The sequence below is a fragment of the Xiphophorus couchianus genome, chromosome 16 (genome assembly GCF_001444195.1).
Source record: "Xiphophorus couchianus chromosome 16, X_couchianus-1.0, whole genome shotgun sequence".
NCBI lineage: Eukaryota > Metazoa > Chordata > Actinopteri > Cyprinodontiformes > Poeciliidae > Xiphophorus > Xiphophorus couchianus.
This window is the reverse complement of record NC_040243.1, coordinates 2,685,738-2,709,430: the sequence shown is the minus strand read 5'-3', so window position 1 is coordinate 2,709,430 and position 23,693 is coordinate 2,685,738. Positions and strand designations below refer to the sequence as shown.

General features: G+C 41.0%; 1 protein-coding gene across 1 annotated transcript; it reads left to right on the top strand.

Moving 5' to 3' along the window:
• The first annotated feature begins 875 nt into the window (after nucleotides 1-875).
• crhr1 (corticotropin releasing hormone receptor 1) lies at nucleotides 876-23,210 on the top strand. The gene is made up of 14 exons (XM_028043015.1): nucleotides 876-1,574; nucleotides 8,071-8,161; nucleotides 8,260-8,310; nucleotides 9,278-9,397; nucleotides 14,090-14,172; nucleotides 18,543-18,649; nucleotides 19,261-19,381; nucleotides 19,840-19,993; nucleotides 20,166-20,226; nucleotides 20,468-20,540; nucleotides 20,812-20,897; nucleotides 21,271-21,409; nucleotides 21,757-21,798; nucleotides 22,820-23,210. The coding sequence occupies exons 1-14, from the start codon at nucleotides 1,551-1,553 to the stop codon at nucleotides 22,958-22,960; spliced, it is 1,293 nt and encodes a 430-aa protein (XP_027898816.1). The 5' UTR covers nucleotides 876-1,550; the 3' UTR covers nucleotides 22,961-23,210.
• The last annotated feature ends 483 nt before the right edge of the window (nucleotides 23,211-23,693 follow it).

Genomic DNA, 23,693 nt, shown 5'->3' with positions numbered 1-23,693 from the left:
TGCAACAACCAGAGTGATCATTCCACAACTGGGACAAGCTGACCCGGTTCTGAATGTGTGTGTGATCCAGTTAAAGGTTCAGACCGGGGTCAGGCAGGTGGACCCCCCAGGAGTCAGCCCGGCCCAGATGGCCCAGAGTTCACCTTACAGATGGTTCCTAATGAAAGTGACAACGAACACACACCTGGAGCGGGAACTGGGTCGAACGTGATTCATGCCCGGTTCTCTTCGGCCTGACCCATTTTCCTGAAGCTGAAACAAATGATCTGAGATGAGGTTCTGGTTCTGGTGGTATCCCCAGAGAGGCGCTGTCCAACTGGGATGTATGGCTCTCTGAGCAGATCACTGCCAACAGGGAGAACCACAGTCCTGCTGCCGTGAACTGAACCGGTTCTGAACTAGTTCTGAACCGATTCTGAACTAGTTCTGAACTGATTCTGAATTAGTTCTGAACTGGTTGAAACTGGAATTCTCACTCGGTCTCAAACGATTAATTGTGATTAATTGATTATTTAAAAAGACTCAGAAAAAGAATCATTGCAGAAAGAACAACAAACTCAGAGCAGGAGTTAAGACAGAATACAAAATATATACAGTTTGCATTTAAGTTAGAGAAAAATTATTTTCTGTAAATATGTAAATAAAAACCCATTAATTTCCTTTTGCATCTAATAATTAATTGATTAATCCATAAAATAATCAATAAATGTTCACATGTTAGAAATATTTTTTTCATTTCATTTGCTACAAATTAAGTATTCACTAAAGTAATACTGTTATTGAATTTTAGGCAGTAAAATCTTTATTTACTTATTGAAAAACATGAATTGAATTATTTGTTTATTTGCATCTTTTAAAAAGCTTAAGAGGTTAAATTAAAAAAAATCTTTTATCCGATTAATCGTCAAAGTAATCAATCAATTAACGAGTAAAGTTAAGTCACAGTAATAATTCTGACACTTCAGGCTTTCCATAGAAACAGGTGGACAGGTGAGCGCGGTCACAGCTGCTGATGACGTTCATTTAAAGTCACGTGATCAATGCAATCAGTGTGTATTGATCAGTGTTTAGCGGTCTGTAGTGTGTGTGTGTGTGTGTGTGTGTGTGTGTGTGTGTGTATGGGGAGCCGGGCCGGTCAATGCCCGCCCCCTCCCCCCCGTTCTCTCCTCTGATTGGCTGCCTCTCTCGTCTCGCGCAGCAGGCGCTGCTCCTCTTCAGATCCAGGTTGAACCCGCGCGCATCCAGGAGTCATATCGGACCCGGACCAGAACCTACAAGGATCCCGACCGGAACAGACCCGAACTGGACTCTTTTCTGTCTCTCTTCCAGCTCGGTTCGGTCGAACCCTTCGTGGTTCGGTTCGGATCTTCTTCCTCCTCCTCTTCTTCTTTTTTTCTCGCTCTTTTGCGCATCTTGGATCTCGTTCTGTCCCGGTTCCGACCGACATGTGCGGAGAACCGAACCGGACCAGAGCGCACCGCACAGGGCTGTGAACGCAGGACCACGGCGTGCCGTTGCGCGCGCCCCCGGCCGTGCGCGTGAATGAAGAGATGGAGCGAAAAGTCCTTAGTCAGGTATGACGGGAGCGCGCAGCCGGCGAGCGCGCGTGCGTGCGTGCTGCTGCCGCTGTATAGTCTGACCTTGTGAGGTCCAGAACCCGGTTCTGAAGAATCTGAATCCGGTTCTAGTCACTGCAGAAACGCACGCGCTCGTGCTGCAGATAAAAATCAGCTGCTTTCATAGTTTACTGGATAAACTGGACCCAATCCGAACAGAACCAGCTCCCATCATCAGCAGGTAGTTCAGCTGGATCCGTTTCTTTCTGGTTCTGGTGTTGTTTGTCTCTGGTTCTGGTGAACCTGGTCCAGGTTCATGGGGCATCATCAGGACAGAGTTCTGTTTCAGGAACCCGGACCGACCCGACCCGGAGCGGTTCTGGTTCTGCAGAACATCGACAGTGATCCGATAAACCAGAATAGCTAGAAACCAGATCCAAACGATCAGCTGGTTCTGATCTGGGCTTTGACTAGGCCGTTATAAGACATGACTCAGCTTTGATCTAAACCATCCCATAATATCTCTGCTGCTGCCCTCAGCATGATGCTGCCACCACCGGGTTTCACAGCAGGGACGGTGTGTTCAGGTGCTTCGTCCACATGCTGTGATTTTCATTAAGGGAAAAAGTTCTGATTTGATTTGAACGGATCATCGCGTTACAAACATTTGCTGAGCCTCCCGCACTTTACAGATTTCTATCTGTGAAAAGAAATCTGGATCGGTTCCTCTGTGTGTGTGTGTCTGGGTGTGTGTGTGTGAGCAGCAGGTCGGGTTCTGGGTCCGTCTGCAGGGAGTCGCACTGAGCAGCAGCTCCAAACAGATTCAGTTTGATTCGCTTTTCAAAAAGAAAATAAATATCTACAAGAAAATATAGAAGTTTTTACAAATTTTAAACAAATATTGTCCTTTCCTTCCTGCCTTCCTCTGTCCCTTCCTCCCTTCCTCAGTGCTTCATTTTTCTGCAGGCTCCATATTTAAACTTTTTCCCTTTTTGTTTTTATTTTCATGTAAGGAACAAAGAATTCTGGAAAACTTTGGACTCATGAAATGAAATATGATTCATAATCCAGAACGCGGCTCCCTGCTACTGGATCTGTAAAACTTTCAGAAACTCTGAGACGGAGGTGGATCCATTTCTTCAGGGAACCGGGCCTATTTTTAGAAAACACACACACACACACACACACACACACTTCCTGCTGTACACACACTAACTCAGCCTCTGAAACACGAGGTGTGTGTCGGCACTAACGAGGTCGGGTGATTGGCAGCAGCTGAGGAGACGACAGGCGCTCTCATCCATCACTTCCTGCATCCTTCATCCCTCCATCCTCTTCCTCCCCTCACTGAGATGACGATGAGGAGGAGCGATGAAGGTTTGCTTCATCTTCAGCAGCTCAGATTTTCCGACTTCTTCGATTTGTCAGTGGAAACTAAAACTGTTCGGCCTCCTCCAATCACAGACTGAGTACTGACCACCCGACCCGCCGCAGCCAATCAGGCTCAGATTAGATGTAGCTTTCAGGAGGTTCTGTGTGAGTTCTGTTCGGTTCTGAAGCGGTTTAGTTTGTTTCTCAGAATTAAGCTAAAAACTTCACGCAGATGTTTGGATTTCTTAATAAAGGCTGAAACCCGGAAGCGGCAGCCAGTGCAGTGGTTCAGGTTCTGTTCGGTGAAATGAACTTTTGGGTTCTTCCTGTTGCATGGTGGCCCACAGGGCTCAGTTCTAGGCCTCTTCCTCTTTTCCTCACTCCCATTAAAACATCTCATTGCATCCAATTGAATGGAGATGACTGTCAGATTTGTATCCCTCTGTGCTTTGATGACACTAAAGCTGAAAAGTGCTCAAAGTTTTACAAATTTAAAGAGAAAGAGACAGAAATTATTTTTTGGGTGGCCCTACTGAGACCTAGACCTTTGTTGACACGTCTCATTTTTTTAGGATTTATTTAAGGATGTTTTTCACGCCTGATTGTCCAGTAGACTGGGTACGATTGGCCACCAAAATTGCAACATTTGATACATTTTTAGCTGGTGTGATTTGTGTCTAACAAACCTAAGTAGTTGAAAAACTTGTTCCCCTCTTCGCCTTTAGGGGCGCTACATCCAGAAGGACTGAAGGAAACGACACAAAAACACTGAGTGCAGCTTCCTTCTTCACAAAAGTAAACAATACTTCCCCTATAGTAGAGTAGCGTCACTTTTTAGCAGTTTTTTTGCCATTTCTCCTGTCAGTGCTAGACTAGCCTGTTTGTTTTGGTTATATTTACCCAGAATTCCCTGCAGTATAGTTAACTACCTGCTTTTGGAGCCGCCTCCAGACTGTTCACTTTAATCTAATCGAGATGTAGGTCTTTAGGTGGATCGGAGTTCACGTTTCTGGTTCGATTGTGTTCACACTTTCTTAAGCGAACCGGACTTTTTAGGCAAACGATTGCACCTTTAAACTAATTTGATCAATTTTCACTTGAAGCAAAGTCTTTATTTTTGCTTTCACTGATGTGAATTAAAACTTGTTCTCAATCGTCTCGCCTGGTCAAATAAAGATCGGTGGTGTCTTGGTGTTTAATTGCCTCTAACACACACTGAGCCGCTGTGTTTAAATGTTAGCGCTGGTTAAACCTTCAGCTCCAGAGGTTTTTACCAGAGCTGCAGCGGCGTCTGCATTCATGGACGCACTAATAGATGTCGCATTAATGTGTTCAGGATCCAGCTCTCTGCAGCAGAACCCTTGGGTCCAGGTTTGTCACCTTTCTGCTCAGCTTGGTTTCTGTTTGCCGGGAGGAAGCCGCCTTTCTTTGGTTTCCTGTTGACGGCAGGAAGTGGCGCCGACTGGAAGGTGATGGAAGCAGCTTCCTGGCGCTGAGATGAAGCTGCTGGGAAGCATCCAGCTGTGAGCTCAGCACTCTGCACCCTGCAGCTCCGTCTATTAGGAATAAAAGGAGATGGAAACCTGGATTTTCAAAATAAAACTCATTGTTTCTGCAGATTATGAGCAGAGAGAAATAACTCTTGTAAAATTAAAGCAAAATATAAAGTTTGCTTTGTTTAGCCTATCATAGAGGACTTATTTTTAAGTAAGTCATACTTTCACCATGTTTAATTCCAAACTAAATATTTAGCTTTCGAATTTAGTTAGGAAGCTAAATATTTCGTTCCCATCTAAAAGTCTTAAGTAATATTTCCCAAAGTAAATATTTAGCTGGCTAAAAAAATATTTAGTTTGCAAGATAGATATTTAGAGCCAAATAACTAAATTTGGCAGTAAATATTAATTTTAAAAACTGAATATTCATCTCACAGTTAAACCCAAAACCTTGTGAGAAATTGAGATTAATCTCAGAATTGTTCTAGAAAAAACTTGGACATTTTCTGAGATAGTAAAGTTGAAAATTGTCAATTTTTTGGTCTCAGAAATTTTTTATTTTTTTTCCTGAAAATGTTTGACATTAATCTCAACATTTTTATTACTTTTTTTCTTTACGATGGAAAATTTGGTCCAAGCTCAGATTTTTCTGAGAAAAATAAAAAATTAAAATGAGGACTACTGAGCATCTTCTAAAGTTATAGTTTGGTATAAATGTCACAAAGCAGAAAGTGGACCATACCGCAGTGCATTCTGGGTAAATACAATCAAAACAAACATGCTAGCGGGAAAAATGGCTAAAATCTGATGCTGCTCCATTTTTATTCATGTTTCATGTAGAAGGAAGTTGCTCTCATGTCTTCTTTAGAGGTTTTTGTGTCGTTTCCTTCAGTAGTTCTTGATGTAGCGCCCCCACAGGTAAGGAGGGGAACTGGTTGCTCAAATGTTTTGAATTGTTTGACTCAGTGCAGCTGAAATGTAAGATTTTTTGTCCCCAGTTGAACCGTGTGTTGACTCACCGCCCAGCGTCATTTTGAGCTGCAGCTGGCTGCAACCTTTGCAGCTCCTCCCTGCATCCGCTGCTCCTACACGTTTCCTCTGGAAGAGTTAAACTCCTTCCTGCCCTCCTCTTAGAGTCGCTCAGCAGAAACTCTGATCTGTTTCTTCTTGTCAGATCAGCTGATCTCCATGGAGGGAACATGAGGAAAACATCTGCTGGCGCCAGCTGGACGGTTCTCTGCAGGTTTTACCAACGTGTGACTTAGTTTCTATCCTCTGAGACCGCCTCCGTCCGTAGCAGCTGCTCTCACAGCGATGCCCAACAAAACCCCACCAGATCATCTGGTCTTCAAAGCAGTCCGCGTTGCAGATGCTCTCTGTTTCCACACTTCACTGAGTTAATCAGTAATTATCTGGGAGCAGCAGCTCATCTTATAATCATCCTCTTATCTGAGTTCCTCTCAGAGAGAACTGGAGCAGTTCATGCAGATGTTCATGTTGCTTTGAAACTTCTAGACACCAAACTGATCCGAGTCGCAGTAAAACGGCTGCAGACTGATGGTGGACGGTTCTGCAGTCTAAATGTTAGTGGGTCAGAAGATGCTGGAAGCAGCTCTGTGGTTCTGGTCCAGTTAGCAGCTGCAGGTTCAGAACAGCAGCTGCTCTGAGGCTCCGCCCACTAGTCATTGATTACCCAGAATTCTCTGAATCGTTTGATCACTAGATTCCTCAGTAACAATCAGAAATCTAGTTCAAACTTAATGTCGGATTCAGATGCTTTCAAGTTCTAACAGGGAGATGTGACAATCAAATCTGACCACCTTCACAGTTTCTGCATTTAGTTAGAGATTTGGCTGGTTGGGCCCAACATGCAGCGTTAAAGGTGTTCAAATATTTTGTCACATGGTCCAAAAAATTCAGCGGGACAAAAAAAAAAGTATTTTTAAAAACTAAAATCAACAAAAATCCGTAATAATGTCAGTGTGAACTATTTTAATTAAACAAAGTAATCAGATTTTTAGTTTGTTTTTTAGAGAATAAGTCAGATTTGGTCTTATTTCCCATGAAGTTAGAAGAAAACTAGAAAGCTTGGAAAAGATGATCACTTTGCAAAGCATCTAACATTTTTGTAAGTAGATTTTGATTTAAAAGTTGTAGTTTTCTCTTAATTTATTAATGAATTACGGTCGTACTGAAACAAAAAGCTGAATCATCCCAAACACAGTTCTTCAGTTATTTCTAAAACTGTTTCACTGGATGCAGACATGTGATGTCATGGGGTCCAGTTTCAGTCCAGCTGGTCTAAAATGGGCCGTTTTTCCTACTTTCTCCAGACAGAACTACCTGGTCCTCCTAAAGCAGCAGCTGCTGCTGCAGCTCGTCCCTCTGAGCTGCTGCCAACACAAAATTTAAGTCCAGAAGACGGATCGCTTCTCTGAGCTCAGCGAGCTAATTTTAGCTGCAGAGTCAAGCAGTAAATCTCCGAGATCACTGGGTTCGGTTCGGTTCGGTCGGTCCGGCTCTGTGTGTGTGGGTGTGTGCGTGTGTCCTGCTGCGTGAACGATTTAGTCGTCAGTTAATAACCAGCAGCGGCTGATTGATCATCAATCATCTGCTAATTGGTGACAGATTGATCCAATCAGGGATCGATCAGCTCGTCCTCGAGCTGCTGATTCAGCAGTTCTGCTCCTGTCACGTGACCGCTGAACCTGTCGACTGGTTATGTGACGTCACGGACACCATGCAAATAAGTAAATAAGTGAAGTAAATGTTACTATAAGTTCCACTAACTTATAGTATAACATTTTTTGCTAAATGTTTTTATTGTTTAGAAAAGTGCAACAGAAAAAACATTTTAACATTTTTCCATTATGTGAAATAATGTGCTAGTGGTTAAACTGTTTTTAAAAATCAATATTAAGTACTTATTTTACATAAAGCAAGCTCCTATATCTAATTAAAAAGTTACATTTACGTTAGATTTGTCTTATTTTAAGTATACTAGAATATTTGCACTAAACTAGACAAAAATACTGGGTAAGATTTTATGTTTTTGCAGCGCAGACAGAATAACAAATTCAATTCAAAAATACTTCAGTGATCCCAAAGGGAAATTAAATATATGTCCCTGTTTTCATTCACTAGGCATGAGCGATATTTAATAAAAATAATAACAATTATGTAAACAAGTCACACACAATATTCCACATTTTGTTATTTTTTTTATTGGATTTAATCCAATAGTCGTTATTTTGTACTTTCCTTTATAGTCACCAGGATAAAAAATATATCTACATGTAAAAATATGCAAAAATCACACAAATCTTTAAAAAGAAGACATTCATTTTATATTACAACAAGATAATTGTGCACATGATGTTTGAGTTATTAATAAAAAACATGAGGTTCTGTTGAAACACAGCAGTTTGTTTTCATTTGTGTTTAAGTATTTTTATTTACACATGTCACAGAAAAATTGCAAAAAGCTTCAGATTGATCCAGATGTTTACCATCCAAAATCTCACATGGATTGTCATCGTCTTACTGACCGCTGATAGTTCGGTTCCTTCCAGCTGTCTGGACCTGGAGCGTCAGGACGGGTTCCGTCTGTTTCCTGACTCAGTTTGTTGCTGCGTTTATATTTTCAGGTGGTCTGCGTGTGTTTCCTGCTGAGTGGACCGGTTTCCTCGTTAGAGCTGACCTGTGAGACGTTGATCCTGCTGTCCACCAACCTGACAGGTAGCTTCCTCTGTGGTTCCAGGGTTAGCGATGAGAACTGAACTGGATCAGAACCGTCCTGTTTGACGGCTAATTGTTGCTTCCTGTGTGTCTCTCAGCGAGGATGTTGGTGTTGCTCAACCAGACGTTCACCATCAGCAACTCCTCAGGTTGGTAACACAAAACCACAGAAGGGAAATCGCCTGTCTACTGCCCCCTAGTGGCTCACCTGTGGAACATTACTGCAGTTTTGTGCAATAAAGACAGTTATCTATCCACTCCGTTACATTTTCCTGTGTTTAGCAGTTTAGCGTCGGCAGATTCTTATTTTGTGAATTAATGGTTAGTGAACCTAACTTTTTGGCTAGCAGTGGCTAACAGCTACTGCTGATTTCAGTGCTAATTCTCCATTACAACCTTGGCAGCCATTTTGATTAATCTCCACCAGATAAATTAAACATAAAATCAAGACATTATATATGGTTTCTATGGTTCAAACTTAAAAGGCTATGATGTGATGCCAAAAACATTCATACGACAGCATATTAGGGCCATTGTAGGTAGAAAAGGAGTAATTTGCCAAAATACTCAGAAGTTTTGAGATCAATCTCATAAACTTTCTAGAAAAAATATGGACATTTGAGTTTGAAAAGTCAAAACTTGGCTAGACAATAAATAAATAAAATTGAAAGTAATTCTCTAGCAAAAGTGGGAAATTTATACATTTCAAAAGTAAAAAAAAATTACCTTTTCAAACTCTGCAATTCCCTTATTTTTTTCTAGAAAGTTTCTGAAATTAATCTTAAAGTTTCAGAGTTTTTTTTTGGTGGAAATGAACTCCTTTTTGTTTAATTTTTTAAAAAATCTACAACAGCCCTAAGACACTGTTGTACAGTCATGTAGTTGCCAATTTTAGTAGAAAGATTAATTTTCAACGACAATCATTGTTGCCATCTTGAAACATCATAAATATTTCAGTAAATAGGATTTCTATCAATCCAACTATGTACAATTTCACACCAAAGTGTTCATCTCTGATCAATTCAGTGCAAAAGTAATTTTTCCATGGCGGCCATCTCAGTCTGGATCAGAACAGGATTTCAGCCGTTAGGGTCTGACTCTGTCACCTGTCTGCAGGTGTGTACTGTGACCTCTCGGTGGACGGCATCGGGACCTGCTGGCCTCGCAGCGCAGCTGGAGAGCTGATCTCCAGACCCTGCCCAGAGCAGTTCAATGGCATCCACTACAACACCACCAGTACGTACCAGCAGATGACCAGTAGAGTACTACACAGTAATACATAGTACTTAGAGACTTAGACTTAGACTTGTACTTTATTGATCCCTTGGGAAGACTCCCTCAGGAAATTGAATAGTACTGTATAGACTGCAAAAATACAAAATCTTACCAAATATGTTTGGTCTAGTTTCTAGTGCAACAAAATTAATTTATAAGTAACTTTACAGCAAGACATAAGAGCTTGGATTAAATAAATAATTCCTTAATACTGATGGAAAAGGTCTAGTTATATTGGCAGATTATTTTGCTTATAACATAAAAAACATGTTTTGTTATAAGTGAAATAATTTGCTAATGGAACTAGAACTTTTTCATCAACTTACTTATAAGTTAGTTTTGTCTGAATTAAAGTAAAATAAGATATTTACACTAGAAAGTACACCACAAATTCTTGGTAAGAGTTTATTTCACAAATCTACAATAGAAACATGTTAAAAGTGAAAAATCTGTCAGTGGAACTAGAACTTTTTCATCAACATTCAGGATTTATTGACTTAAAACAATCTTATATATCTTGCCCAAACTTGGATTGTAAGTTAATATCGTTGTATTTCAAAAATGCTAAAAATATTTGCACTAGAAACTAGACCAAAAATGCTTTGTAAGATTTTATGTTTTTTCCAGTGAACCAGTTTTGATACAGCCAACAAAAACTGCCACGTCCTTTTTGTTGCAAAACTAAAGTTTATTTGAAATTGCCGTGTTTCCATTTATTTTCAAAATGTCAAATTGCGCAATTATATAGTCAATGCAAACTCAACAGATTTTGTCCCAATATTACCAAGAAACAGGAGAGTCTGAGTTCCAGACTCTAATAGTAATAGCAGTATTGAGATATTAGTCCATCTTCCCAGCTTTTGTACACCTCCGTCTGATTGTTGTTTCTCCTCCTCCTCATTAAAACGCATTAATTTCACCACCAGCCCCATCTGCACCCGTTTCTCTTTTCCTCCATCCTCTGACGTCCGATTCCTGATGAAGCAGCAGGAATTACTGCAGCGTTTCAGATTCTCCTTCATCCTCGGTTTTCTCTGCGGACTTGCCGTCAGTTCTGACCCGCACCAGTTGTATCCTGGTTACCAAACTCCATCTGGGCTTCAGCATATTCTGGCTGATCAAAGAAAAAAACATGTGTGGTTCTTAATATTACTGCAGCACATTTTATATGCACATAAATACTCTATGCTTCATTTGAAAGCTGAGACTCTTGAGATTTAAGCAAAAAAAAAAACCTACAGTGAGCAGCAGGTAAATGCACTGTAGACATAAATGATGCAAACTCCAACACTGCAAAGACACAAAATCTTACTAATTATTTTTGTCTAGTTTCTAGTGCAAATATCTTAGCACACAAAACTGAGAAGTAACTTTTCAGGCAGATGTAGGAGATTATTTTAAGCAAACAATTCTTAAACATTGATAAAAAGTGCTAATTTCAATGGCATATTTTTTTTGACTTGTAGCAAGAATTACTGATTTAAATCAAATTCCTATATCTTGCTGAGAAGTTACTTGTGAGTTAGCTTTGTCTTAATCCTAGTGTACTAAAATATTTGCATGAGGAACTAAATGAGGAACTGGTATCTTGTAGTGAAAACACACAAGCACAAAAAAGAAATGCAACTGAAAAACTCTGCGAACCAAAAGGGAAACAAATAAAAACAACAGCAACGACAAAACGTTGCAAAATTGCTCCACAAAATGGAAATCCTCCAGACCACAAGGGGGAGTCTAGAGTACATAATATTATTTACGTAAACATGCTGCTGTTCTATAAGATTGGAAACGGCATGAAGTTTCTTTCTCCAGTTTTCTTGTTTTTGCGACATTTTTGAAGGCGGTATGAGGGAGTCAAACAGGGGGCTCAAGACACATCCCTGTGGTACGCCCGTTCTAGGGATAATGGTGCTGTGTTGGTACTGACCTTCCAGTGAGAAACTATAGAACTACACGTCAAAATATCTTTACATCTGACTCTGATTGAGTGCAGAGGATTAAATCAAAATATGAAAATATCTCAGCGAACTCTTCTCTCAGCGTTTCCCTCAAAGGATGACAGCTACACATTCCTCAGCAACAAGGGCTACAAATGTTAAAACTTTAGAGAAGATTCAAAAATCAGAACACAACAATTCAAATGAAGTGAATGAAGAAGTCTGGTATGAATGACTAACTCCAACACTCGGATCATCAGAATCCGCCCACGGAGTTCTGCGGTTTGATCCACTGCTACATCGCTGCAGGGAGAGCCGCCTGCGAGCGCTGCAGGCTGACTTCTGCTCACCCCCAGAAAAAATAACAGCAGGAAGATCAGAACCGAACAGACTGGCAGGCTGGGAACAGAACCGCTGCAGCAGTTCCCTGGAGAAACGCCTTCGGTCCGACGTCCTTCCGTTCTGAAACGATACGGCTAGAGCTGAAGCGATTCATTCAATTAATTGTGATTAATCAATTATTCAAGTAATCATCAACTAATTTAGTAATAGATTGGTAGTTAACTGGACTATACAGACTCTAAAAAGGTCATTTGCTGAAAGAACGACATACACTAAGCAGATATTAAGACAAAACTATAAAAAATACAGCTCTGGAAAAACTTAAGAGACCACTTAAAATTATCTGAATTTACTTTTTATCAGTATATGTTTGAGTAAAATTAACATCGTTCTTTTATTCTATGAACTTCTGACATGTCTCAGAAATTCCAAGCAAAAATGTAGTATTTATTTGCAGAAAATGAGAAATGGTCCAAATAACAAAAAAGATGCTTTTAGACCTCAAGTAATGCAAAGAAAACAAGTTCATATTCATTTAGAAACTACAATACTAATGTTTGAACTCAGGAAGAGTTCAGAAATCAACATTTGGTGAAATAACCAACATGTTTTCAAGGGGGTTCAGTGCAGTGGGCTCTACATTTTTCCACAGCTGCATATTCCCTTTGTTCCATTTCTCACTGCACACAGTCAAACAAACCAAACCCTTTAGAAACCTGTTTTGGTTGTATTTACCCAGAATGCCCTGCGCTGTCGTCTGCTTCCTGTTTTTGGAGCGGTCTCCGGTCCGCTTGGCGTTAACATATGCATTGAAAGCGAACCAGCGTTAACGTCATCCAAACAAAGACCGAGGTTTGTAGGCGGACCAGAGTTCACGTTTTGGTCCCCGAACGAACCAGACTTTCTAGACGAACAAACTGGAGTTCGATTAAAGCAAACTAAACAGGGCTGGTGTGAATGCACCTTGTACTGGTTCTGATCAGAATCTGAGTCGATTTGCAGGAAGTTCTTCTGGAACTCTTCGATCTGACTGAGAAGCAGCGAGGACGAGCCGCCATGTTTCCTCAGTCAGAAGCTCTACAGTTTCACTGACCAACATCTTAGGCTGAGGAGGATCCAATTCCTTATTTCCTGCCAGCCGGCTCCTCACAGATCAGCACAGCGGGGAGGCGCACCGTGTTAGCAGCGTGTGTGTTAATGTGTGTGTTAACGTGTGTGTAAATGTGTGTGTTAATGAGTGGGTGGCCATGAATATCCCATCTAATTAGTGGTTTATTTCTCGATCTGACTTTAAAGAATGACTCATCTGTGTGTTTCTGCATCCACGTGTGTGTGTGTGTGTGTGTGTGTGTGTGTGTGTACGAACCCAGCTGGAGTTCTCTCACTCCATCTTCATCACCACCACCATCCTCATCCTCTCTCTTTCAAACTCTCCGCTCTGATGTCATCAAGCCGCTGGTCTCTGACTGGTTGCTGCGTCAGGTGTCACTCACGTTACTGATTCAGGCAGCCGATCATTTATCGGAACAATACCCCATCCCCGACTCGGCTGACTGGGCTGGATTAGGGTGGTACCAGTCAGCCACGGTGCTGGCGTTGCCGTGGTTACAGAAGCTGCACACAGACGGCTGTGTGTTGATTCGTCAGAGCAGAGTGTGGGAGTGTAACACCAAACTGTGTTTCTGTGAGTGTGAGGAGCCGATGTGCGAGAACAAAAAAACTTCAAAAACACCGGACGCGGAACAGAGAACAACAAACCCGGACCAGAACCAGGAATAGAACACAGAACCAAAAACCCTCACAGATACAAGACACAGAAAAACAGCCACAGTGCAGAGCAGAACCCAGGATGCAACTGCAAAAACACACATATCTCAGTTCACTTGAAATAAGACTAAACTAATTCAAAAGTAACTTTTCATCAAGATATAGGAGCTTGTTTGAAGTCAATTCTTTGATGTTGATGGAAAATGATTGTTTCACTTATAACAAGATATTTTTCCTATTTGCAAACTCAGAAATTTTTTCAGAAGTTTTTTCTTGAAAAACTCTGAGATTAACCTAAAGATTTCCGAGTTTTTTCAAGCAAATATTTGAAGTCTCATGCTCAGAAATGTTCTTGTTTTTTTATAGAAAATTTCTGATAGTAATCTCAAAATGTCTGATTTTTAAATTTTTTTGGGGTGGAAATGTTTTTTTTCTATGTCCCTAATACGCCATCGTTGATCCTCATCCATGTCAGTTTCAGGCCAAGCAGCAAACGTTACACTATTTTCTAAGGGAACAGAGCCTTACTTCCACCTAGAGGTGAAAACTTGTACTACAACTGGTTCTGAAAGAGAACTAGAACTAGTTCTGTTCTATTTGTGTTTAGACCGGGTCTACAGAGAGTGCCAATCCAACGGAACCTGGGCGCCTCGAGGAAACTACAGTCAGTGCACCGAGATCATCGTCCTGGTGAGACTCATCAATACAAACACCAATCACAAAGTGACCAATAACCGCACTAATCAATCGCCAAACTGACCAATCATGATTAAGCATTCAATTTCTACACTTTAATCAGTGTAGAGCTGAAATTAAAGTGTAGCTAACTCCCATGTTAAACCGTAATCCCGCCCCTAGGAAAAGCACAGATCAGTGTAGAACAATTCCACCAGAGTGGGCGGAGCCAAGATACACTGGTGGGCGTGGCCAAGCGCAGAGCTCTTTTGTCGAAAAACCAACAAGTGAAAAATCTAGCAAATTTTTCTGTTCTTTTAGACTTTCATTCATCTGTTTTAGGACTGCTTGACCTAAAGGGGGCAGCAATGAGACGGTTTTAGGCAAAATATTGCAGTACTAAAGAAATTTACAGGGAAATGTCAAAATTTGTGCAGAAACATAAAGATAAAACCCTAAAGAACCAACTTAAACTGTTTATCAGCAAAAAACCAACGTTGATTTAGGAGTTATTTACACTTTAAACTCTAAACTCAGTGAACTTGTCAGACATATTAAACTGGTCCAGGTTCCAGCTTAACCTGAAGCTTTGGGTCCGAATAAAGAAGTTGGCGCTGAGGTGGAACCAGAAACACGACCCAGAACTTTGAAGTGGGACCGGATTAAACCCAAAAACGTTTTATTTCATTGAGATGCTTCAGGGAGTTTAATTTCAGGCAGGAAGTGAGGAAGACTTCCTCTGATTTCCAACCTCGTCCTTCAGCTGTTCTGGATGAAGAGTCTGCAGTGAAAAACCAAACGAAACCGAGCTTCTTTGGTACCGTCCGCTGTTCTGTTTGACAGATTGTGACCTCAAGGTCATGCTAACGCAAACTTTATTTCGTTACTGATCAAACTCTGTTCAGTTCTGATATTCTTCTTCTTTGTGGGAAATCTGTATTAATAAAATCACATCAGACCATTGATAATGCTGATAAAAATGATCTTGAGGCATGTTTTTGTCTCCGGTTACCACGGCAACTCACGGATTTCAATTAAAAGTCAATGAAAGGAAACAAGGACAAGCAGCTGAATGGAATTTCTGGGTAAACATGGAGAGTGTTTGGTCACCTCTTGGATGTGGGACAGCACAGACGGGTCCAGTGATCCGGTTTGTTTCAAAATCACAGTCAGGTCAGGTGGAAGAGTTCAGAAGAGTTTAACAGGTTCGGTTTGCAGAGAGCAGAAGGTCAGAATTCAACCGGATCAGAACCTGGGTCAAATGCAAAGTTTCTAGGACTTTCTCGATGTTTCACTAATGTCGAAAAAACACAATTTCACAATTGAAGTGTTTCCATTAAATGACAAATGCAGTTAAAATCCCCTGTGAAGGAGTTTGTCCACCTGATAAGTTAATAAAAAACAAGCCGCGCCATCATCCTCCTACCACTTCCTGTCGTCTTCTTTGTCATTTCCACCAGTAGTAACAGTCGATTGTTGATCACATGACTTGTGTGATGCTAAAAAGTGTTTCCACTGCACTTTTGTGAAATACATTTACTTTGAAACAGTTTACAAAAAGTTTTAGTGAAAAACTTGAGTTTTGTCAAATTAGACTGTTTCCATTAAGGAATTCCAGTTTTTGCAATCGGAATTGCACAAATTCTAATTACACAAGGTCAATTGGAATTTGAGGTCAATGAAAATGCAGCTACACACTGGAACTGATTCTGCTAATTTAAGTCACTAAATACGTCAGAACCTTTTGGTTCTGTTGGGAGAAATCCTGTCAGACAGATCTGAACACACACAGACCCAGAAACCCACAGAGGGGGAAACGGTCTGAGCCAATCAGAGACGAGTGTGACAACGCAGCTGAGATCCAAATGTCAGCGGGAACGAGGAAACCATCTGGACCTTCCCTCCGCGTGTCCCTCAATGTGTTATAGAGAGCGTGTGTGTGTGTGCGTGCCGGGGCGCGCGTGTGTGCGTTTGTTTCTAATACCTTGTGGGGACCATTTTTCTGACATATACTACATGGTGGGGACACAGTGTCCCCACAAACACTGTTTTTGGGTCAGGGGTCAGATTTAGGACTAAGGTGTGAATTGAGTTTTGGTTAGTGTTAGGGTTAGGTATGTAATGGATAGGGATAGGATAAGGGTAATGGTAAGGTTCAGGCTGTAGAAATGAATGGAAGTCAATGGAAAGTCCCCGCAAAGATAGCTGCGCAAACATGTGTGTGTGTGGGGTGTGTGTGCGTGTGTGTGAAGACATATCAGTTCCTTACTCTGGGACCTAAATGTCTCCTTCATGGACTCCAGGTGTGGATCGACCTCTGGACCCCAACCTGCAGTGTGTCCTCACAGAGACACAAAGAGCAGCCGGGGTGTGTCCATTGGTCCATGTGTCGTCTCTCTGTCCCACTGAGGCAATCTGTTTCCTTTTTCCTGCTCTCCTCTGATTGGACGGCAGAGCTGGCTGTCAGCCAATCACAGCTCTGTGGTCAATAAAGTGGAAAGACTTCACAGAGACATCCTTGTGTCTGAGGGCTTTGGGACCTCACACTGATCTGTGGTTAATGTCTCCTGATCTGTATCTTCTGAGTTTTGATCAGTTGATATAATTTCTACAGGGCAGTTGCTCTCAGGCTCTCTGGTATAAACTTTCTTCAGTCAGTTTCTCTGTTGATGTAAAATCAAGTAAGCAGACAAAAGAGACGATGCTTCACACTGGTCCATGGTTGTGTGACTCATCCAGAACTTTAATCAGTTCTGATGAACTGAAGCTGCATGGAGCATTGGACGGTCCGCATAGCTTTTAATCTGAGCAGTTTCTTTAGCAAAATCTAACAGTTGGATGTCGCTGTTAGTGAGCCGTTCAGTTAAAGGGATACACAACTAGTTGAACATGTTGGCCTAAATAATTACTAACCTGAAAGTCATTGGTTGGAATATGTTTAAAAATTCACAATTACTTCCAAAATCACATGTCTTTATTATATTTTTTGCCTATGGAGGTCGCCATTTGTCCACATGCGCAATGCATGCTGGGTCGACGACTCGGGTCAAATTTTTCATGAGCTGTTATACACAAAATATTTGTTGAAGCAAACAAATGTGATCAGTTTTGATCTTCTGTTTATTATATTAGTTGAAGCTAACACCATAAGCTAAAGCCAACAGCATCAGCAGGAGCTAACAGGATTAGCAGGAGCTAACAGGATTAGCTAGAACTAACAAAATTGTTCTGTACCATTAGCTCATTTGCAAGTGCTAAAAGAAATAATTTGGGAAGTGTTTTTTTTTTATTTCTCTCTTCTTTCTGTTTTTTGTTGTAATTGTGAAAATAGTATATGATTTGAAGAGAATACAAAGAAAACAGATACAAATGGTTTAATTGCATTTTACTAGGCGTATTTGAGTTGACTTCTATTTTCTAAGAAAATAAATCACTTAAATGTGGCTGTGTACATTAATCAGACAAAAGGAAAGATGGAGTAATAAATTTATGTTTCCCATGAACATATGGGATGTAGTTTGTTACAATCCGATAACATCTTTAGTTAATCTCATCAAATGTGTGACTATTATAAATTAAAGGTCTTCTCTTGTCCAATATGGGACCAGCAGGGGGCTGGTGTATATGTAAATGCATTACTGTCCAGTAAGCTTGAAGGATCTACCAGAGCTCACTGAAATGCAAACGTTTGAAATAGAAAAAAACTGTGTCAAAATGGCCGACTTCCTGTTTGTTGCAGGAACAATTTGGGTGCAAGAAACAATTTTGTAGTTCTCAGTGAGACACAACAAAGTGCAACGTAAAGCGCCCAATTAGCCAGTTTATTTTAAATAAGAAAACGAAGCGGAAGAAAAGTAATAACTACATTCGGTTATAATTAGCCAATAACTTAATGAATAAATCCATTTCAGTCACATCCTGTCAGTCTTATTCAATCTCTGTTAACGAGCTCTGACAGCCACTCGGTGACAGAACTTTGTCTTAATCAGCTCCGGTTAATTAAAGCGACCAAAGTAATTGTTTAATTAAAAGACAGTTTTATTCATAACCTGCCAGTCAAATTACTAATTAAACAAGAAATAAGTCAGAGACTCGAACAGCTGGTCACCGAGTCCCTGTTGCCGCACCTGAGTGAGTCGTCTTCCGTGTCATGTGACCTGAGTCATGTGATCTGACGGTTCTGATGCTTCCTACTGGTGAACAAAAATTCACACCAAAATAAAACTAAACTATGATAATAATTTTTAAAACTATTATAGCGCTGGACTGAAGCTGTAAGTTTGACCCAGTTTTATCTGAGCTGAACCAGAAAACTCAGATGAAGTCATCCTGAGGATCTGATCTCAGAGCAGCTCTGATGTTAAAGATGGTCTCTGTGTTTTCAGAGGAAGAGTAAAGTTCACTACCATGTGGCCGTGATCATCAACTACCTGGGTCACTGCATCTCTCTGGGGGCTTTGCTGCTCGCCTTCATGCTCTTCATGAGACTCAGGTAACTCACCTCTCTGTTTTTGCACCTCAAGGTTAGCGTGTTGGTTACGTTGGTAACCTGGTAGCAGCCAGGAAATTCAGTTTGAAGCCTTTAGTAACCACATATTCAGGGGGTTGCAGGTGTTTTAAAGGGGCGGTGTTATGTAAAATTGTAGCTTTATATCATGCTATAATGTTATTCCCTCTTTTAAAGTATACCTGGAGTATCGATTTGATTCTCTCATGTTGGAGAAATACTTTAATCTCCATGACAACCATTCAGCTCCTTCAGACTAGCCCGCAGCAATTAGCAAACACTTGGTGGAACTGCATATCTGCTGAGCTCATTATAGGAGCTTCTTCTCAGAGCAACGCTGATAAAAACGTTGTTAAAGAGTTAATAGAGGAGTCATGTTGTGATGACTTCCTGAAGGCGGAGTTTCAGGAAGAGCAGGAGTTTTAAAGAGACAGAACCAATTTAAAGCTGTTAAATTAGGATGTAAAAGTATGTAGCTTTTTTATGACAACTGAAGTTAACAAAGGTATGTGATTATGCTATAAAGTGACAACATATGCCTGGAAAACACATAATTCTGCCTCTTTAAAGACACAGGTGCATATTGTCTGTTCCAGGAGCATCCGCTGTCTGAGGAACATCATTCACTGGAATCTGATCTCAGCCTTCATCCTGAGGAACGCCACCTGGTTCATCGTCCAGTTAACCATGAACCCCTCAGTTACCGAGAGCAACCAGGTGACAGCCACTCTGTAAATACCTTAAAAGTGTGGATGAAAGCATAAAAATGTATATGCTCTCCCCTCAGGCCAGATGTTCTTCATATTTCCCATTTACCACTTAAATGTCAGGATTATGGCCATTTTTCAAGATGGCCGCCAGTTTATGAGCCTTTCAAACCAAAATATTGCCATAAAATCAGAAGCCAAAACTGAAACTAAGGACTTTGTTGTTTGAAAGTGTCACACCAGTAGTTAACTGGAAGAAGATGAAGATGTTTGACTCAAATAGAGAGACAGTCGCCTTAATGGTTAGCGTTAGCGTCCGCTAAGACGCCTAACTTTTTTTGGTTGGCTGTGGTTAATAGCTGCTGCCGATGTCAGTGTAAACATATTTCCTCCATTACAAGCATGGCGGCCATTTTGAAAACGGAAATGAACCTTCCTTCTCTTCCTCACCCTCCTGTTGCTCCTCAGGTGTGGTGCAGGTTGGTGACGGCAGCCTACAACTACTTCCATGTGACCAACTTCTTCTGGATGTTTGGGGAAGGATGCTACCTGCACACCGCCGTGGTGCTCACCTACTCCACCGACAAACTCAGAAAGTGGATGTTCATCTGCATCGGCTGGGGTCGGTTCACCTGTCTACCTGTTTACCTGTCTGTGTGAACGAGGTGTACCTCTTCACATTTTTGACCAGCTGATTGTTTACCTGTCTCTCTCTACACCTGTCAGACTTTACACCAATTTATCTACCTGTCTGCCCTCTCAGCTCACCTGTCCACCTGTCTTTCTGCTTCCAGGCATTCCGTTTCCCATCATCGTGGCATGGGCTTTTGGGAAGCTGTACTACGACAACGAGAAGTGAGTTGCTCAACTGTTTTGATCTTCTGTCCTCTCCTCGGGTGGATTTAACACACCTGTACCTGTCTGAAGTCACATGACAGCAGCTTGATTGTTTGTGATCTCAATAAACACTTTCCAGTCAAGCTAAGAGCAGTTTTCGATATGATGCAGCCAACATAAAGAAAAATCAATGGGTTATGATGTCACTTTCTTAAAGACCGCACCTTCTTCATCTGATTGGCTCCTGATTGAATTCCAGGTGCTGGTTTGGCAAAAAGACAGGTGTTTATACGGATTACATCTACCAAGGTCCTATGATCCTGGTCCTGCTGGTAAGAACAAACTCAGTCCACCTTAAACCCAACCAACAATCATTTTTAATCTGTAATGTCTACCTTAAGCTCAGCCAACCCAAACAGAAAGTCTTCTTTTAATGGCACCAGTGCATTTTTAATCTTTCCAGTCTACCTTAAACCCAAAAGGTTTCTGAACCTTCACCTTCCCCTCACCTCCAGGCCTCAAGAAAAAACACAGAAATATCAAATCAGATTCATATTTACAGCAGATTTTCTATAAAGTCCAAACATCTTGGTTTCTCCTCAGATTAACTTCGTCTTCCTGTTTAACATCGTTCGGATTCTGATGACCAAACTGAGGGCGTCGACCACCTCAGAGACCATCCAATACAGGTATGAACAAACCCTCCCACAGGTGAGGCTTACCAGTGGCTCCAGTGGAATATATTGAAGGACAAAATCTTTCCAATGAAGCCAGAAGTCCAGTAGAAAGTATCCACTCAATCCACTTAAATATTTACAGTGAAACCAGCAGGGAATTTCCAGCAAATGCAAATAAATATTTCCAATTAGATCACAATATTTCTAGTGAAACCAGTAGCACATTTCTAGTGAGCCCAGATGTATTTTTTCAGTGAAACTAGAATGTAGTGAACATACTTTTAGTGCATGTAGTTTAATAGCTCCGGTAAATATGTTGAACATTTCCAATGACTGCAGTTGAACATGTCCAGTGAATGCAGTCGTTTTCTCCTGTGCCCTGCAGAAAGGCGGTGAAGGCCACACTGGTGCTGCTGCCTCTGCTGGGAATCACCTACATGCTTTTCTTTGTGAATCCAGGAGGAGAAGACGAAGTGGCTCAGGTCGTCTTCATCTACTTTAACTCCATCCTGGAGTCTTTCCAGGTTCGTTGAGTTTCCTCTAACCATTTAAAATCTGAGGCTGCAGCCAAACATCCTCCAGGAAGCAGCCTCTTCTGTGTCGGTCCGTGTTCCTGGTTCTGGTCAGGATGAACTGCTGCAGCAACATCTGGAAATTCTCCAGAGCCATTCAAACAGATTGGGTCAGAGTTTAAGACTCTTGACCCAATCTGGTCAGCTCCACTGTGGTATAAGTGGAGCTGGGTAGTTCTTTAGTTCAGAGGAATAAAGTTCAATAGTTTCCTGTCAGATCATGACTGGGTTCTGTTGATCAAACTGTATGAACAGCAGTCTGTTTATCTGAGCTAACGTCCCTCTGTCTGTCTCTGCAGGGCTTCTTCGTCTCCGTCTTCTACTGTTTCCTCAACAGTGAGGTAATTCAAGATAACTTTCCACCCACAGACGTTTTCCCAACTCAAATGAAAACAAACTGATTCCAGAGAGCAAAGCAGAGCAACCACGAAAGCAACAACCTGGGAAAAAACAACTTTATATGAGGACTGAAGCAATTAATCAGATTAATTGTGATGAATCAATTAATTAACTCAAAAATGTCATTTGCTGAAGAAACAACATATTGAGAGCTATACTTAAGCCAAAACTATAAACTACAAATTCAGAAACATTAAAACATTTTACAACAGGATATCATATAGCAGAAAACAGAATAATCTGCAGAATGTGCCAAATATTTTGTCCGATGAATCAATTAATTATCTGAATAATCGTTGGATTAATCAATGACTGAAATAATTTGTTGTTTTAGCCCTAGTTTATCATAAAACAGAACTGCGAGTTGTTGGGAAGATTATCAGTCCCCATGAAGTTAAAGCCGGTTAACGTCAGTTTAATTTAAACTAACCAGAGCTGGTTAGAGAATCCAAAAATTATACCCAAGTAAAAGTAAAAAGTAGCCGTCGAGAAATTACTCAAGTAAGAGTAAAAAAAGTCTATTCTAGTACTGAGTAGCTGATCAAATTATCAATCATTTCATATTTAAAAATGATGTCATCAGAGGAACCAAAATATACATTTAAGGGAAATGTAGGTATTTTAAGGACCAAAATGACGATTCATATTAGTAACTAAAAGTAACTTGATCAGGAAAAAGAAAATTTTCCCAAATCAATTTCTTTAAGTAATAAACTTATGAAACTTTAACAGAAACTGCAGGTGTGTCTCTGTATTTTTACTCAAGTAAGAGTAAAAATATTTCATAATAAAAGTACTAATCAGAACAATTAATATTTTTTTCAAAAAAGTTACCCAATAGATGTAATTGAATAAATGTAACTAGTTACTACCAAACTCTGAAACTAACCCAGAGGTTATGTGGTGAGCATCACTTGGTTCTGAGCGTGTGATTTACCTGTCCACCTGTCCGTCTGCTTCCAGGTGCGCTCCACAGTGAAGAAGCGTTGGATACGTTGGCACGACCGTCACTCCATCCGCAGCCGGACGGTCCGCGCCACGTCGCTGCCCACATCACCCAGCAGGGTATCCTTCCACAGCATCAAACAGTCCTCTAACCTCTGACACGCCGCCCCGTCCAATCACAGCCTCTGATGTGAACCGTCACCAATCAGTTACCTGGATTGGACCAATCACAGTGCAGGACAAGCGTCTGCGAGGCCAATCAAAAGGAAAACTGTCAGTCTAGACTCTGATTGGCTCACAAGTTGACCAATCATTGGACTCCATGACTCAGCTGCTTTTAACGGGTCACATGACGCACCAGGCAGCTACATTCATGTATTTATTGATCAGGTGTGTGTGTGTGTGTGTGTGTGTGTGTGTGTGTGTGTGTGTGTGTGTGTGTGTGTGTGTGTGCGTGTGTGTGCGTGTGTGTGTGTGTATAATAGTAATCACCAGCTTTTTCTGTTGCGGGCCAGCAGGGGGTGCTGCTGACCATGTGAAGCCTGGTTCTTTGGTTTGTGTTGCTGTTAAGAATCATGCTGAGCTTGGTTCTGTTCTGCCACATCAAAGCACAAACTTATAAAGGTTCTGTTAGGTTCTGATAGTCGGGAATCATAAGCAAGGAGGTTTCCACATTTGAATCTTTCCCAAACTACTGCAGCTAAAGCTAACTCTGAACAGCTAGAACAGGGGTGTCCAAACTGTTCGTCACAGGGGCCAAAATCGTCAACTCAAAAGTACTCAGATATTATTTTAAAAACTTTTTTAGCTACTCAACCATAACTTACCATCGACTATTTTAATTTAACAATACATTTTTGTTTTTGTAATGGGATTGTAGATCCAAAACTTA

What these genes read in the sequence shown, in the direction of transcription:
- crhr1 (XM_028043015.1), top strand. Translation starts at nt 1,551, where the DNA reads ATGGAGCGAAAAGTCCTTAGTCAG. An exon ending in AGCGAAAAGTCCTTAGTCAG is followed by an intron (nt 1,575 to 8,070) that starts GTATGACGGGAG and finishes TTATATTTTCAG; the next exon opens with GTGGTCTGCGTGTGTTTCCT. An exon ending in CATCCACTACAACACCACCA is followed by an intron (nt 9,398 to 14,089) that starts GTACGTACCAGC and finishes ATTTGTGTTTAG; the next exon opens with ACCGGGTCTACAGAGAGTGC.